This window comes from Muscardinus avellanarius (genome assembly GCF_963383645.1).
Source record: "Muscardinus avellanarius genome assembly, chromosome: 9".
Classification (NCBI taxonomy): Eukaryota; Metazoa; Chordata; class Mammalia; order Rodentia; family Gliridae; genus Muscardinus; species Muscardinus avellanarius.
The window spans coordinates 39,486,271-39,502,559 of NC_137795.1; the positions used below are offsets into that span (position 1 = coordinate 39,486,271).

Genomic DNA, 16,289 nt, shown 5'->3' on the forward strand with positions numbered 1-16,289 from the left:
GGAAAAGTGGTTCCCACAAGCCTGCCATGATGAGTTTTCCAGACCTTTCTAAATACCAGGGTTGTTACCCACCTCCCAGCAACCCCAGTGTGAAGACTGGCTTCCGCTCCATCGAAATTCCAAATAACAGTAGCCTCATTTTTACTATTTAAAAGGATTGTACTCTTTGTTCTTCTATCAACTATTCTTTAAACTTTAAAAGGCTCTCTCTGACTGGAAACCAAAAAAAAGCACCATTGTGATCAGTTCCTTTCAAAAATCTAATTATACATAGAAGCAGATTTTATAAAGCAAGCATAAGTGGCCATTTGCCTCACACCCTCAGCTAATTGGACTCCAGAGTTCCTTCCAAATTATAAATTTTTCTTCGCACATAATTTTCTTAAGCCCCACTTTCAGTGCAGGTGACTCAGTTCAGCCTGAACCACAGCTAAGACAGATACTCAGGCATGCTTATCTAAAGTTTTTATATTGGCCCATGGCCCTTGATTAGGAAGATGAATGGGTGCAGAACTGTATAAGAAATATCTGGGGGATAAAAGCATGCATATGTATAATGGAAAATTTCTTTTTTTGTGTGTGTGGGTCTGGGGTTGGAACCCAGGGACATTCAATCTCCGGGCTACATCCCCTGCCCTATTTTTTATGCTTTATTTTGAAATCAGGTCTCACTGAGTTGCAGAGGGCCTCACTAAGTAGCTGAGGCTGTCCACGAACCACGATTCTCCAGGTCTCAGCCTCCCGAATGCTGGGATTACAAGCGTGCGCCACCACACCCAGCTAATGGAAAATTTCTTGAAGACCGTTGATATTGTTTTCCAACTCTCTAGCAATTATTAAGAGAAATGCTCATTGTACACAATCTGTATATAAAATGGATACAAGCCACTTCAGACTACACAGTCTTAAAGACAATTTATTAAGAATTTATCACACTTAGCCAGGTGTGGCGGCTTGGAAAGCTAAGACATGGCCAGCCTCAGCAACTTAGTGAGGCCCTCCACAACTTAGTGAGATCCCGTTTTAATAATAAAATAAAATCAAGCTAGGGTTGTAGCTCTGGTACACATTCACAGGCACATGCACTTACACACACAAAAAAGAAGTAGCGAGGAAGAGAAAAAATAAAAATATAGTCCCTAAGGTCAAATGTAAAAAAAAACAAACAAATACCAATTGCTATTGTTTTCTCAGTTCTTTCAGATCGTTATTTTCCTAGCCTTGGGTTGGTTCTTCATACACATGAACTAAAATATTAATAATTTTTTCTTCAAATTTTTCATCTCCTATGTGAACAAAGATTTCTTTGTTCATTAAGAAGGCAGTAGGTGCCTGTCATGGTAGCTCATGCTTGTAATCCCGCACTTGAGAGATAGAGACGGGAGGATCGTGCAGGTTCGAAGCCAGCCTCGCTAGCTTAAGAGACCCTGTTTCCAAATAAAAATATAAAATAGGTCTGGGAGTGTATCCTGGAGTGTAGAAGGGTTTCCAGGAACCCCAGTACTACCCCCCGAAAAAAAGAAGGCAATAGGTTAAGTTTGAGGGATAGTTCTACTAGCACATACTAGTTACTTCCTTGAATATTTGCCCTAATTAGTATACAAGGGCAAGTGTTTGCATTTGAATAGTCATTTGCAGTATACAGGTATGACAAAGAATCAACCTAAATTCCTAGCTACCTTGACATGGCCGTGAAGTTGTATGTGCCTTGGGCTTCCAGTAGAAGCTGGTGATGTTTGACTGTACTGGCTTGGCTGTACAAAATTTTCCTTTAGTTGGAAAATTCTATTCCTCAGGTTATTTAGTCTCCAAGTTTACATGTGAACCTTTAGTCTCTTCCCTTATAAACGCAAAGAAACCAATTCCAATTAAATTGAACTTATCTAAATATACAGTTAATTACCACTGATTGTTTCTTCTGTTGTGTTTGCATTGTTTTAAATGTTATTACTCTATTTAAAAGTAGATAGATTACATGTTAAGCAAAAATGGTTGCACTGAAAACAAAAGAATTTTGAATTAGAAGTTATTCCGAAAGTACAGGTGTTGACAGTCTTCTGTAGGTCCTCAAATCTAAGGATTCTGTGCATGTTTTTCACTTTTCATTTTGAGAATTGGGCTTTGTGGGAGTAAATCACATAAAGTCCAAGCATAAAGAATGGTTATTGATTTAAAACTTCTTTTTGAAGGCAGAACAAAACCAACATTATGTAATGTATTGCTTTCTCTACAATTAGTCAGTCCATAAACCAGTGCTCGGATGAGTTGAAGGAGGTCATGTGAATTTAAAAAATAGAGCATAGAAGTTAAAGAAATGCTGTGGAATAAAAAGACCTGGGGATAACGCCACCTCTGCCACTTTCTAACTGTATAATGTGGGGCAAGTCTACTAGCCCATCTGAATCTACACTTTGCCTTCTTTAAATGGGAATTATACCCCTTACCACAAAGCACTGATATAAGGCTTAAGTGATATAATGAAGGGAGGTGTTTTTAGTGCTCAGTGAATGATCAGGGTTTCATACCCTTACCTCAAATGCATGAACTTAGTTCCAAGTGAAAGCTTCTGCCCAAGTTTTAAAAAATTACCTTAAATATAAAAATGCACAGATATAAAGTAAATGGCAATTATCACTGAGAAAAAGGTTGACTGTGATGTTGTAGGTAATTTAGATTGAGAAAATATACAGTAAATTTAGATTATAGTATTTTTTAAGTATTCTTTGGGGGTAGTTCAAAGTAAATAAACAATGTTCTTTAATGTCCTTCTTTTAAATTTTTTTTTTTAATTAGGGGGAATTTGTTGCCTGTCTCCTGTCCCTATTACGACAAATGACAGATAGACATTATCAACAACTTCTTGATAGTTTCAGTACAAAGGAAGAATTAAGGGTAAGTAACATTTTTAAATTTTTTCTTTAATGTACCTTTTCATTTTTTTTTATTCTGATCACTGTTTGAATAGTTTCTTGACAACTGCTTTCCTCATTCCATTAAGTTCTAAACTATTTTTTCCTTAGGCTGACATTAAATAGAAAATAAGATTCCAGTTTTATAAAAATCTAGTATTTGCCAAGATTTAGGGAGATGTAATGGTTACTTCATGAAATCACCAACAGTCAGAAGTTGTTGGTCCACAGGTTTTTTTTCTCTTCCATATTCATTTGCCAGACTCTTTGCATATGTAAATGATCATACTGGAACCGATTGCTTAAATGCTGGGTGGCAGAGAATCATAGGACAGGAAGTACAGTTACACTGCGGTTGTTTGCTTGGTTGGAAGCCTTAGCAGTGCTTTAGAGGAAGATCATAGTTGTTTTATGTGGATAATGTCCAGGAGTCATTTATTGACTCTGAAGTGCCTGGAAGGTATTGTATGATCTCAGAACCTTTCTCTTCTCTTGGAGCAGCTGACAAGCTGAGTGAAACAAAACAAAGACTCATTTGGGGAAGATACACTCTATTGGCATATGGCATCATGTATTTAATTCTTGCATTCATTTTTTTGTACTAGGAATTGAACAAAGAGGCATTCTACCTCTGAGCTGCATCCCAGCCCGTCTTTATCTTTTATTTAGAAGCAGGGTCTCCTAAGTTGCTGGTGTTCTCATAAGTTTCTATGGCTGGTGATGTACCTGTGATACTGCTATCTCTACCTCTAAAGTGCTGAAATTTCAGCCATATGTCACCACACCCAACTTTACATTCAGGCTTGAGATTAGAATTAAAAATAGGTAAAAGGCATTAGATCATGTCCACTCTTGAGTACAAAAATCCTTGACATCAAAAGGAAGATAATCATGAATTTAACTTTCATCAGAAGTTAACTATTTAACATGGTCAAAGAATAATTAGATTTCAGTTGTCTATGACTTCATATTTCAAAATTCCTCACAAAAAGGCTACATATATTTTATAGAGCCCGGAAGTTAAAAATAGTAGAGAAGCATAAATTGAAAAATATGATTGATTAAATCTGAGTATTGATTTGATGTTTTAGTATTAACTCTGACAATAAAGCAAATGGAAACAATGAGTAAAGTGTTTTATGTAGACTTTATTTCTGTCAGCCAGCACAATGTTTTTAAAGGACATATATTTTCTCTCCTAAATTAGCTGGGCCTCCACATCAAGCGAGTTATTTAATGATCCTTGGTAGTTGGTCTATCATTCAGGAAATATAGACTGAGCACCAGAGCGTGGCAGGCACTGAGCCAGACACTGGGAATGCAGCCAGGGCCAATATCTGCTGCTGTTCCTGTAGGGAGACTCAGACAAGTCACGGGCACTCACATGCCGAGTGGTGACCATACCGAGTAAGCACAGCTACTGTGGAGCACCTAGACGTTGCTCCAACCCACACTCCAGGTAACAGGAAAACTTCCCAAAGAAGGTCTCGGCTGAGAACCGAGAGATCAGTAGGAGAGTGCTGTCAATTAGAATATCACCTCAGCTGAGGATGTTGCTTAGTAGACATAGTAGATATCCAGAGGCATGGTAAAGTGCTTTTCTAGCATATACAAGGTCTTGGGTTCAAACCCCAGCACTACCAAAAATAAAAATAAAAAATGAAGTGTCACCTCAGTGCACTACCTAACACAGCAAATCCCCTGTCACATCTTTATAATACTGGTTCAAGTTGGGGATATCTTCTTTTATTTATTTGTGTGCTTCCCCAGCCCCTAGTCACTAGGTTATAAGCTCCCTGGTGTCTTAAGCTGTGGCTGGTTCATTGCTCTATCAAGACCTCAGAACATGCCCAGCATTTATAGGCACTTGTTTCAGTCAGCATTCTTACTGCTGCGACCCCAAATACCAGATGACCACAACTCAGAGGAAATAAGGTTTAATTGCTTAAATATCTGGATATATATATATATATATATATATATATATATGACTGAAATATATATAATAATATTAAAAATATATAATATATATGACCAAAATCTATATATACATATATACACATACATATATACAAATATACAAATTTGCATATATACATACCTGTGTATGTGTATATATACAGATATACAGATATAGAGAGATAAAATAAGCAATAATAGTCTAATTATTATTATTTATTATTATTATTATTATTATTATTATTATTATTAGTGGTGGTACTGGGGTTCCTGGAAGCCCTTCTACCTCCGGGCTACACTCCCAGACCTATTTTTACATTTTTATTTGGAAACAGGGTCTCCTAAGCCAGCATGTGCGGCTGGCTTCGAACCTACGCGATCCTCCTGTCTCTGCCTCCCAAGTGCAGGGATTACAAGCGTGCGCCACCACTCCTGGCAATAATAGTCTATTTAAATAGATAAACTATATAGAGATAAAATAGACAATCTATATTGTCTATTTTGCACCAGCTGATAAGAGTCAAAGCTATAGATTCTTAATGCATGATAATGAGGAGCAAAGAAATACCCAGAAGGATCAGAGAGAAAGGGTCATAACCAGATGCTGCAGATGGGAAGGGCTAGGAGACACACACACACACACACACACACACACACACACACACACAAACACACAGCCTTGATTTCAATCCCAGTACTGCAAAGGAGAGGAGAGAGAGGAAGGGATGATGAAAGGAAGATATTTGTTAATTGTAGAATATAGAGATTTAGAAAGAGAGTTGTAGGATATGAATAAGGTTCTGGGAACAAATATGGACCTTATTTTGAGGACATTTGGAGGCTAGCAGGGTTTTCAAAAGGGAGAGAAATGATCACATTTGCCTGGTTGTATTGTTGAAAATGAATCAGCTGAGATCAAAAGAGGACGCAGATCCCTGTAAAGAATCAGGGGTAATAATCTAGGCTATAAGTGACTGTGGCCTTAAATAGAGACAATCATGGTAGTAGATTCTGGAAACATTTAGAGAGTTGAATTTGTAGGACTTAAGACCAATTATATTTTGGAAGGTGAAGGAAAGAAAGGAATTGGAGAAGACCCCTAGGCTCTTTCACAATTGGCTCACTGTTGGTACAGTTTATTGAATGAGAAACATGGAAAGAAGAAATATACAGATTTGGGTTCAAAGGTAAATTCAGTGTTAGGCTGTGCTTGGTCACCTGAGGAACATCCGAGAGATGTTTAGTAGATGGTATCTGAAGTTCAGAAAAGAGCTGGGCTACAGAGATAATTTGGCAGCTATCAGCCCATGGATAATAATTGAAATAATGGGCATAAACATGAACATCTTAAGGAAAGCATAGAATCAAAAAGACCCGCATAGAATGATAAGCATTAAGAAAGAAAGGGTGCTGAGCAAGCCCTGCTACTTCAAGGTCACGTTACATCGTGATAAGGTTGGGACAGCTGATGAGCAGTCTTCATGTAGTGGTGAGGATGGGAACTCACTGTCATGCATTGAGGATTGAAAAAAGAAAAAAATGTAATGGAATAGACTAATGTAACATTTCACGAAGGTGCCTAATAAAGGATCACTTTGTATGTCAGAGGAAATTTATGATGGAAGAGACTGAAACATGAGCAAATATGAATGATTAGAGCTAGTGGAGAGGAAGAAGCTAAACCTAAGGGAGAAAAGCTAACCCACAAGGTGAGGTTCCTGAGAAGGAACCAGGAGGGAGAAGAATTATCCTCAACTGGGAGAAAGGTCGCCTTTCCTGGTGCAAGATTGGAAAGGAAGTGACTAGAGCAAATACAAGCTGGGAATCATTTATTTAATTGTTGATGGCTAATTAATCATCAGATTTTCATCTGCACATTGAAAGTTCAGATTTCACCATTTAATATACAAGTTTTTTCTTTCTTTCTCTCTTTCTTTCTGTTTCTGTTTCTTTTTCTTTCTTTTTTTTTTTTTAAGAGTCTGGGGATGGAATCCAGGGGCATTTGACCTATGAGCTACACCCCCTGCCCTATTTTTCTTCTTTATTTGAAACAGGGTCTCACTGAGTTGCAAAGGGCCTCAATAAATAGCTGAGGCTGTTCGCAAATCACAATCCTCTGGTCTCAGCCTCTCGAATGTTGGGATTACAAGCATGCGCCACCATGCCCAACTTATAAGAGTTTTCTATGCTTAATTTTCTACAAAGATGAATAGCTTTGGTTATGTTTTTCAAAGCTATACTACATTACATTTTAAAGATAATAATATTAGTCCAAAATCTCTTATCTAAAATCCTTAGTACCAAATGCCTTTTGGAAATCAGAATTTTTGCAACTTCAGAAAGGGAGTCCTATGCATGTATGGTATATTATAGTATAGCATCTCCTTTAAGATCTACAATGAAACAAAATATTCAATCTAGGAGAACTCAGTTCAGATTTTAATTTTAGAGCCTTTTTGGGTTTTGTATTGCTATAAAAGAACTGAGGAACAGTAAACATATCATATGGAACTTAATGTGTGCCAGTACTGTTCTGAGGAGTTAATATTAATTCATTTATTTCTCAAAAGAACCCCATGAATTAGGCCCCCATTATTGTATTACCGATGTCAATTATTTGATTCAACAAATGTTTGTTGAGCATGTTGGGTAGACATTAGGGATATCAAGGCTAATTAAATAAGTTCTGTTATTAAGGGCATCTAAATCATTACGTTTAAATTAATGTGATGTGTATAAATAACAATGAAAATGACAAACAGAGAACAACTCCCTACTTCCACCCCTACCTCCATAAACCAGATGTGCTTCTCAGACACTGAGAAGCATCGCACTTCATTCCACCGCCCTCCCCCATGAGGTTTGATTAATGTTATCATTCTCACATAATTGGCAGAACTAGGAATTCTGTTAACATCTCAAGTCTTTGCTCAGACAGCTAAACTCAGCTCTTCCCTGAACTTTACTAAATTTTCCTGATCCAAAGTTTTTGCTATCAAATTGTGTAACATTTCATTTGTCAACTACTTAAAGGTGTTAAGTCATAGAGTAGAGATGTCTGAAATACTCCAAATTAGCAGAGGAAGAGGTGGGGATTTTGTTTATTTTGTATTTATATTTAGGCTAGAAATTAAGTAAAGGAACTATGAGTAGGGCATGGTACAAATTAATACAGAGATATTTAATGGAAAACAATAACAGATATCAGGGCTAAATATGAAAAATTCCAATCACACACTCTATACTGGGTTTTGGTTTTGTTTTTTGGTGGTTTTCAGAGGTTTTTGGGGTTTTGGGGGGATTTGTGTTTGAGTATGTATAGTACTGGAGCTTGAACCCAGGGGTGTCCTACCTCTGAACTATACCCGCAACCCTTTTAATTTTTTATTTTGAAGTAGGTTCTCACTAGGTTGCTGAGGCTGGCCTCAAACCTGCAATCCTCCTGTCTCAGCCTGCCAAGTACTGGGATTACTGGCATGTACCACCATGCCTGGGTCATACTGTTTTAAAAGTGATTAATCAAAACATATATCCTGTCCTGATCCATTTTCTGTTGTTGTAACAAAATAACTGACACTGGATAATTTATAAAGAAAAGATGTTTATTTGACTCTGCTTGGTTTCTAGTGAGGGCCTTGTACTAGTAGAAAGCAGAGTACAAGTGGATATATGCAAAAGAGAGAGAACACAAAGGACTTGTTTCATAACAACCTGTACTTGTCCTGTAAGGGCAGGAACTCGTCCAATAGAGAAAGGCACTAGCCCATTCAGGAGGGCTGTTCTTTTGTTATCAAACACCTCTCATTAGGCCCCACTTACCAACACCTGGAGCAAGTAAGGTTCTAGCAAATGAGTCTGGGGGTATAACCCACAGCATATCTTCTCCTTTTCCCCAGGGTACCCTAATCCCCAAATCCTGCTATACCTAATGCCTATAGGTATATCCTCCTGGACTACCTTCTATCATTCTGTGCTTGAACCCAGGGACATTCAAGCTCTAAGCTACTTCCAGCCTTTTTTTTATTTTTTATTTTGAACAAGGTCTCACTAAGTTGCAGAAAGCCTTGCTAAGTTGCTGAAGCTGGCCTTGAACCTGTGATCCTCCCGTCTCAGCTTCCCAAGTACTGGTATTATAGGCATGCACCACCACATCCAGCCATATACACATTTTACTTAAAAAGTAAAATCATATTACTCTATAATTTTTTTGTATTGGGGATTAAACCAAGGGACATGCTTCTAAGCTACACCCTTTAGCCCTTTTTATTATGAAACAAGGTCTCTCTAAGTTGCTGAGGGTCTTACAAGTTGCTAAGTCTGGCCTTAAACCTATGAACCTCTATCCTAGCCTCCCAAGTACTGAGATTACAGGCTAGCACCACCACAACCAGCTTATTCTGCACTTTTTTCATACAAAAAAATCTCATAGATATTGGATGTCCCAGTGCCTCATATTTCTGAGCCTCATTATATTGATGCTACACAATTAAATCATCTCCTTCTGATGAGAAGTCAGTATGTTCCTCGTTTTTGCCACTAGAAAGGATCTTACAGTAAACATATATACTGCATATATCTCTATGGACTTCTGTCCTTATTGCTTTAAAACACATTTCTAGAAGTAGAATTGTTGAGTCATAGGATATATACATCTTAAATTTTCATAGATAATGACAAAGTATAAAGATTTCCAGATGAATATTTTTGTTCCTTATTCCTGGCATCAGTGCTTTTTCCTTTATTCCTGTCATTTCAAATAAAGATTTGCCTTAGCATTTCTCAAAAGTTCTATAAATCAAAGGGAATTTTGCAAGTACAGAGTGCTCAGTTATCTACCACAACAAATAGTGTTTCGTCTCCATTCATGCTTAAACAACTGGATGCCCAGAGGTTTCCTGTTGAAGTGACTTCTGCTTTCTGAACAGTGTGCCATTTTTTCTCCTTGGTCCCTAGGTACTTGTACATAAAGTGATATGAGTCACAGTGTCACAACACAAGTGTGTGGGAATGAAGACCTGAAGGCTGGCACTCCGTATTGTGTAATTTTCTCCTTCTGTACATGACATTATTCTAAAATGAAAAGAGAAAACACTAATTAGTGATTAAGTTTTTTTTCCTCATTCTATAGTCAGTAATATTTTATTATTCACCCACCTTACAATGGGGGCTAAAGTTTTGTCCATTTCGTGTATATATAGTGGGAGACTCCTGTTCTTTGTTGACTATGACTTTTCATACAGAACCATGGGGATCTTGCTTATAGCATGTTCTGTAAGTACAGCACCATTGTAACTTTCCATTGTCTCACATATACAGCCCACTAGCTTTGAAAAAGTCATATTATCAAGTCTCAATCCAACTATAAAACTTTGCTCACTTCCCATTACCTATAGAATAAAGTCTGGTGTCCTTCTTACATTGTCTCGACCCTCATTCTACCTTCCAACCTTATTATCTTCCACCCTCTTCTTAATCTCTTTCACTTCAGCTGCTTAAAACTACTTGTTTATTCCTAACAAACCATGCTCCCTCTGAATCTTTTTATCTAAAGTATCCATTCCGCCACTACTTCATTTAAAATATATAACCCTGTCAGTCCCTTTGCTGATTTCCACTCATGCCACAAAATCTAGCTTATGTATCACTCTTGATGAGCATTACAGGCACATTGATTATTTGCTCTTTGGTTGTATTTTCAATAACTATGGGTTTCTTGAGATTAGGGACCGTGTCTTTGTTTCTTAAGTATAGAACCCAAAACATTAAACATTGGTTGAATAAATGAGCCTTCTGAATAGTTCTGCCTAATTCAACAAGATATCTTTTCCCATATAATTATTTTGACTTATTGTTATTATTTGAATATATTGATTACAGAAAAACAGATTTATCACTCCCAAAGATTGAAGACCACTTGGGAGTTATTTTGCATAATATACATCAAGATTCAATTTTAAGGATGTAAATTTTAATGTGATAATGATTACTAGCACCCTTTAATTGAATGCAGACCCTTCTATCAAGGGTATTATACACTTTATATTTGTGATAAATTTTAACAGTGACATCTCATAGTGATCCTAATTATAAGAAAATATGTTTCTGGAAAGAGTCTTTCCTGCTCATTGCTCTTTATGTGTCTTCCTGCTTCATAATGCTTTATTTTTCAGATGTCTTTACTAATGTTTCACAATCATAGAATTCTTCTGTGTCTTGTCAATTTAATATTATGGACCTAATTTTTCTCTTGTGACATTTTCCTTTTAGTATCATGTGAAAACACAACATACTTTTTACCTGGCACTGCCAGAAAATCTTTCTAAAACACAAATTTGATCCACTCTACATAATATAAACCACTCAAGGTCTCCACATCACCCTTAGGGTCAGTTTCCAAACGTCTTAGCATAGCCAGGCATGGTGGTGCATGCCTATAATCCCAGTACCTGGGAGGCCCAGACAGGAGGATCACAGGTTTGTAGACAGTCTCAGCAAGTAGTAAAATTCTCATCAACCTAGCAAGACCCTGTTTCAACGCAAAAATAAAATAGGGTTGGAGATGTAGCTCAGAGGCAGAATGTCCCTGGGTTCAATCCCCAGTGCCACAAAACAAATTCCTTAGTATAAAAAGTTATGAGATTTATCTTTCACTTATCCCTATTTTCTTATCTTTTATTTACTTATCTTTTTACTCCTGATTTACTTCTGCCTATTTATCTTTCACTTCATTTCTTACCCTACCTTTTTCAGTTCAGGTAGCCCTGTCACTCTCGAAGATGCTATTCCCTCTACATGTAATGCCTGGCTCTCAGACTTATCCTAGTTCTTATAGCATATATCTGTATGTTTATTATATTAACATTCATCTTTCCCACTAAATTGTGAGCTCCATTAAACAAAGAAAATATCCACTTAGCTACTATGCGTTGCATGTCAAAAAAAAAAAAAAATGACAGAGGCTAGGCCAGAATTAGAATGCCCCTGGATTCAATCCCAGCATTTAATTGAGTACCTGGTACATATTAAAGCACCCAGACTTTAAAAATGAATAAATGTCAGTGAAAATTCCTAAAATTCATTGCAACTGTTCCCACTTTCTTTTTGATTTTAGCATTTTTGTTATTTGGGAAGATTTTGAAAAGAATTTTGTTGCATATGCCTTTTGTGAAAAAGGAATTCTCCAAAGTAGAACCCCCTTTTTCCTTTTGAACCCTGATTTGAAAATGCCAATAACAGAGTCAAGTCACCATGCTGTACTGTATAAACTAAACAAACAGAAAAAACAACTACTCTCAGGCTAATTTTAAAATCATAGCATATGAAACATTTCTTTCTGTGTACTGTCTAAAGAGCAATATAATAGGCACGGAAATAGAAATGTCCTTTTTTAAACTATGAAAAGAACCCATAACTTAGTTTGATTTACAAAATAATGATATATATGAAAAACATATATTTAATGAAATGACCAGAGGCTAAAAAAAAAAAAAAAGTACTTTGGAAACAGGAAAAGAAGCACTGTGCCTTGAGTGGGAAGAAAGAAGGTGCTGTGGAATCTAGTATTCAGTTCTTACTGCTGTAGATTATTAGAACCAGGAGTCAAGTAACAGATGAAACCTGTTATTTGACGCTTGACAAATACTGTTGTATGCAGGTTTAGCGAGAAATGAGAGACTCGAGAGTCCAAGGGCATGTGCCAATTGAATCCTTTATTAGCTGGCCAATTGAAGTATTTATTAGCTGGCCAGCAGCGGTACCCTCAGCCTAGAAATCTGACTAGAGGGGTGCGCCGACTGGCCAGGGGCAGGGGTTTATAAAGACAAATGCCGCAGACATTACATAAAGGACAATAACAGGTGTTCATTTCAGTTGAAGCGGCTAGCAACCGTTTGGGGCATTGATGGGCTATTGCCAAGGTTCAGGAGGACACCATGGTCCAGGAATTGCCAAGGAATTGTCAAGGTTCACGACGCCGTGGTCTGGGAAACAGAATGTTGGTTAGTTTTCCAGGCCCCTGGGGATCTGACCTTTAAGCTGATTGGATGGCAAGGGTTCAGGGGAATTTTCAGTTACTGCAGGTTGAAGGCAGGGATGAAGGTAGGGGCAAACATGGAGTAGGTTAGGTAGCTTGCCTTTTACAATACTTGGCTAAATTAATATACATAAGAACCATGGCAGGGAGGTATTGTGTTACCTCAATGTCACCTGACAAGGCATCAGCCTACAGTTTAGAAATATAAAAAAAATTGGAGGGTACTATATGAAAATGAAAATTATCATATTTGTTCATATATTGTGGTACTGGGGATTGAACCCAGGGGCATTCTACCTCTAAACTACCTCCTCAGGCCTGTTTTATTTTTTGTTTTTTGTTTCTTTGTTTGTCTGTTTGGTCTACAAGAGAATTTAAAACCCTCACATTTTTCAAGTATAAGAGTATTTAATTACATAGCTAGAATTAAAAATCTGTACTTTTCCGATTCTCAGTATGTTTTTTTTTTTTTCTTCAAGTCAATATATTGGGTTCCATAAATATACAAGATACTTAAATGGTTACCATAAAAAGCTACTTGGGACCCTGAAAATTTTTCTTGGGGGAAATAAAGATTTATGTCAATCCATAGGCACAGTTACAATGTCACATGCCACCATAGCCTTTTTATATGACAAAATTGTCAGATAAATGGAAATTAAAAAATGAGATGGTGCAAAAACAAATCATCTTTATCTAGAATCACGTTGTCTTTGTTTCTATCACTACAGAAAAACAACTGAAGTTGTTGCCCCATGAAATACATGTCCTGCTTTCTCTAGCCAATCTGTTCAGCCACTTTTGCTGCTGAAACACAGTCCTACCCCGTCCCACCCCACATACATACACACCCCCCAAGGGTACTGCCTCCTGTTTCTAATGCTATTAAAAGTTAAAAGATGAGAGCCTGGCATGGCGGCACACACCTTGTAATCCCAGCACTTGGAAAGCTGAGGTAGGAGGATCGTTTGACAACTTAGCAAGACTCTGTCCCAAAATTAAAAATGGTTAGGGATATAGCCCAGTGGTGGAAGACCCCTGACTTCAGTCCCCAGTTTTGAAAAAGGGAAAAAGTTGTGAGATGAAAAGATGAAAAGTAAGTATTTTAGAATTATCTCCTAATTGTAGACTATGAAAAATGAATGACTTCTTGTTTCCATGATTTTTCTGTAATATCTTTTTAATCAAATGCAACAAGATATGAAACCTTTGAAAGATAAATGCAAATTCATTTTCTGTGGTGTTTATATGTATTCATGTTTAAAAAACTCTAGAAAATCAACTGAAAAACTATTAGAGTAACTTCTAGAAATGCTTTTAAACAGGTTCCTCACAGTTTTAATATGCTAACGATCATAGGAGAGCTAGAATATGAAGTATTACCTTCCCCCTACTAAAAGAACTTTTTTTTTTTACTCTTGAACCCAGGGCCTCTGTGTGCTATACCTCCAGATCTTTCTCTCTCCCAGTTTATCCATCCTGCAGCGTAATACATTTGGAAGGCTCTGCTGCTAATGATCTTAGCAACATGAGCAGGATCTTTCTGACCATTAAAAAGCAGATGACCTAGTGGGAATGTGTCCACGTGGTGCATTCCACATATGTGTGTTGATGCCAAAGAAACCAAAATAAATTTTTGTCAAAATATTTATGAGTTTGATTGAAGCTGTTAGAATATGAGAAAAAAAATACCCAAAGCTACCACATGGTTCTCAGTTTTTAGATTCTTTCTGTCTTCTGTTGATATGAGTGACAATCGTAATCTTATATTTGGGCAGCTTACATGTTTAGCATAATGCGTTGTTGGGTTTGATAAATAAAAATCTTATGTTTTGAGTTGCTTTTTGTTTGGTAAGCAACACCATACTGTTGCCTTCAATTAGATTGTTAGAAAAATATATTTTCCTAGAATCACTTAAAACTTAAGAAAAAAAATCTTTAAAGTTTTCTAGTTAAAAAATCTAAATAAAAGCCAAATGATCCAGTCCCTCTCTGAATAGGGAAGGCTCCATTTCACCCTTAAATGTGGCCTATTGTCTCTTTGTGCAGCTCTTAAGTATCATGTACTGTAGTTTTTGGAGTCCTGTCTCTTATAATGTTTAAAGAAATGATATTTCCATGTCTATGGATAGCTTCTTGTTAAGAGTGTTGTGTATTCTCACTATAAAAATGATAACTATGGAAGGTATAACTCACTTGGGTTTTTTGTTTGATTTTGGTACTGGGAAATTGAATCCACTTAATTAGCTAGATTTGACCATTCTGAAATATATACAACACATGGCATCCTGTTGTACATGCATGAGTAAAAATATACAATGTTACCTGTAATTTAAATAAATAATTTAAATAAATTAATAAATAAAAGGAGAGAAAGGAAAATAGTGGGGGTATTTTCTGGTGATGAGTTTAAAAATAAAATCTAAGTAAATGCCACTAGCTAGCAAGCACTGGTCACTGGACTCCGATTCCATAACCTTCACACTACTGTGTCTGAAAACATCTTCTAAGAAGCATACATTTTTTATAAGAGACTTTTTAATGAACCAACTTTAAATTTCAATACTATTTAACCAGCTGATTTATTATTCTCTTAGTTGGAGAAGTTCTGATATATAGTACACTGTCATAGAAGAAAAGAGATATATTTGCCTGCTGATCTTCTGTTCCAAGAGTTTCATTTTATTTCCAGAACCTAAATTTTTAGAGCTTGTGAAAATAAATGGAAAGTCATTTCTACTGTGCCTAAGAAGAGACAGAAAAGGAACCCCTTGGCCAGGGTAGCAAGCCCACGGGCTGGGTACTAGGAACGGGAAGGGAGATAGTTCCTTCTTCTGAGTAAATTATTAAAGGTTCCTTTCTCTGTACCTGCTTTGAAAATGGTAACAATAGTACTGTAGGCCTCTGTGTGTGTGTTGACAGCAATAATTAATCAGTAAAATGATCTATTTCTTTCTTGTCCAAGGATTTCCTGCTGCAGATATTTACTGTGTTCCGAATATTAATACGTCCGGAGATGTTTCCAAAGGACTGGACCGTTATGCGCTTGGTTGCTAACAAGTAAGACATTTTCGTTCATGACAGTTGCTACTCAGGAAAGAGGAAGGTCTAGAATAATCTTTTTAGTTCCATCTCAAGTTTGAAACCCCTAGGTCCTAGGGTTCTTTTTCTTTGCTTCTAAATTAAGTTTTCTCTTTTTGTTTTATTTTTTTGAATGGTCTTGCTGAATTGCCCAGGCTGGCCTTGAATTTGCTATTCTCCTGTCTCAGCCTCCCAAGTAGTGAGATTATAGGCCTATACTATCCCTGCTTTTTGATTTTTTAAAAAAAATTATTACTATTTGTTTGGAAATATTATATGTTTTGAATATATTGACATCATTCAAAAAT

The 16,289-nt window shown here is 36.7% G+C and overlaps 1 protein-coding gene across 2 annotated transcripts in view; it reads left to right on the forward strand.

The window, feature by feature from the left end:
* DOCK4 (dedicator of cytokinesis 4) overlaps window positions 1-16,289 on the forward strand; it is a gene marked incomplete at both ends in the record, with an annotated part of 525,693 nt that overhangs the window by 402,585 nt on the left and 106,819 nt on the right. For both annotated transcript variants that reach the window (XM_080701145.1, XM_080701146.1), the window contains 2 exons: window positions 2,794-2,892; window positions 15,866-15,960. In XM_080701145.1, coding sequence (XP_080557271.1) covers window positions 2,794-2,892; window positions 15,866-15,960 — 194 coding nt within the window. The remainder of the gene's footprint in view (window positions 1-2,793; window positions 2,893-15,865; window positions 15,961-16,289) is intronic.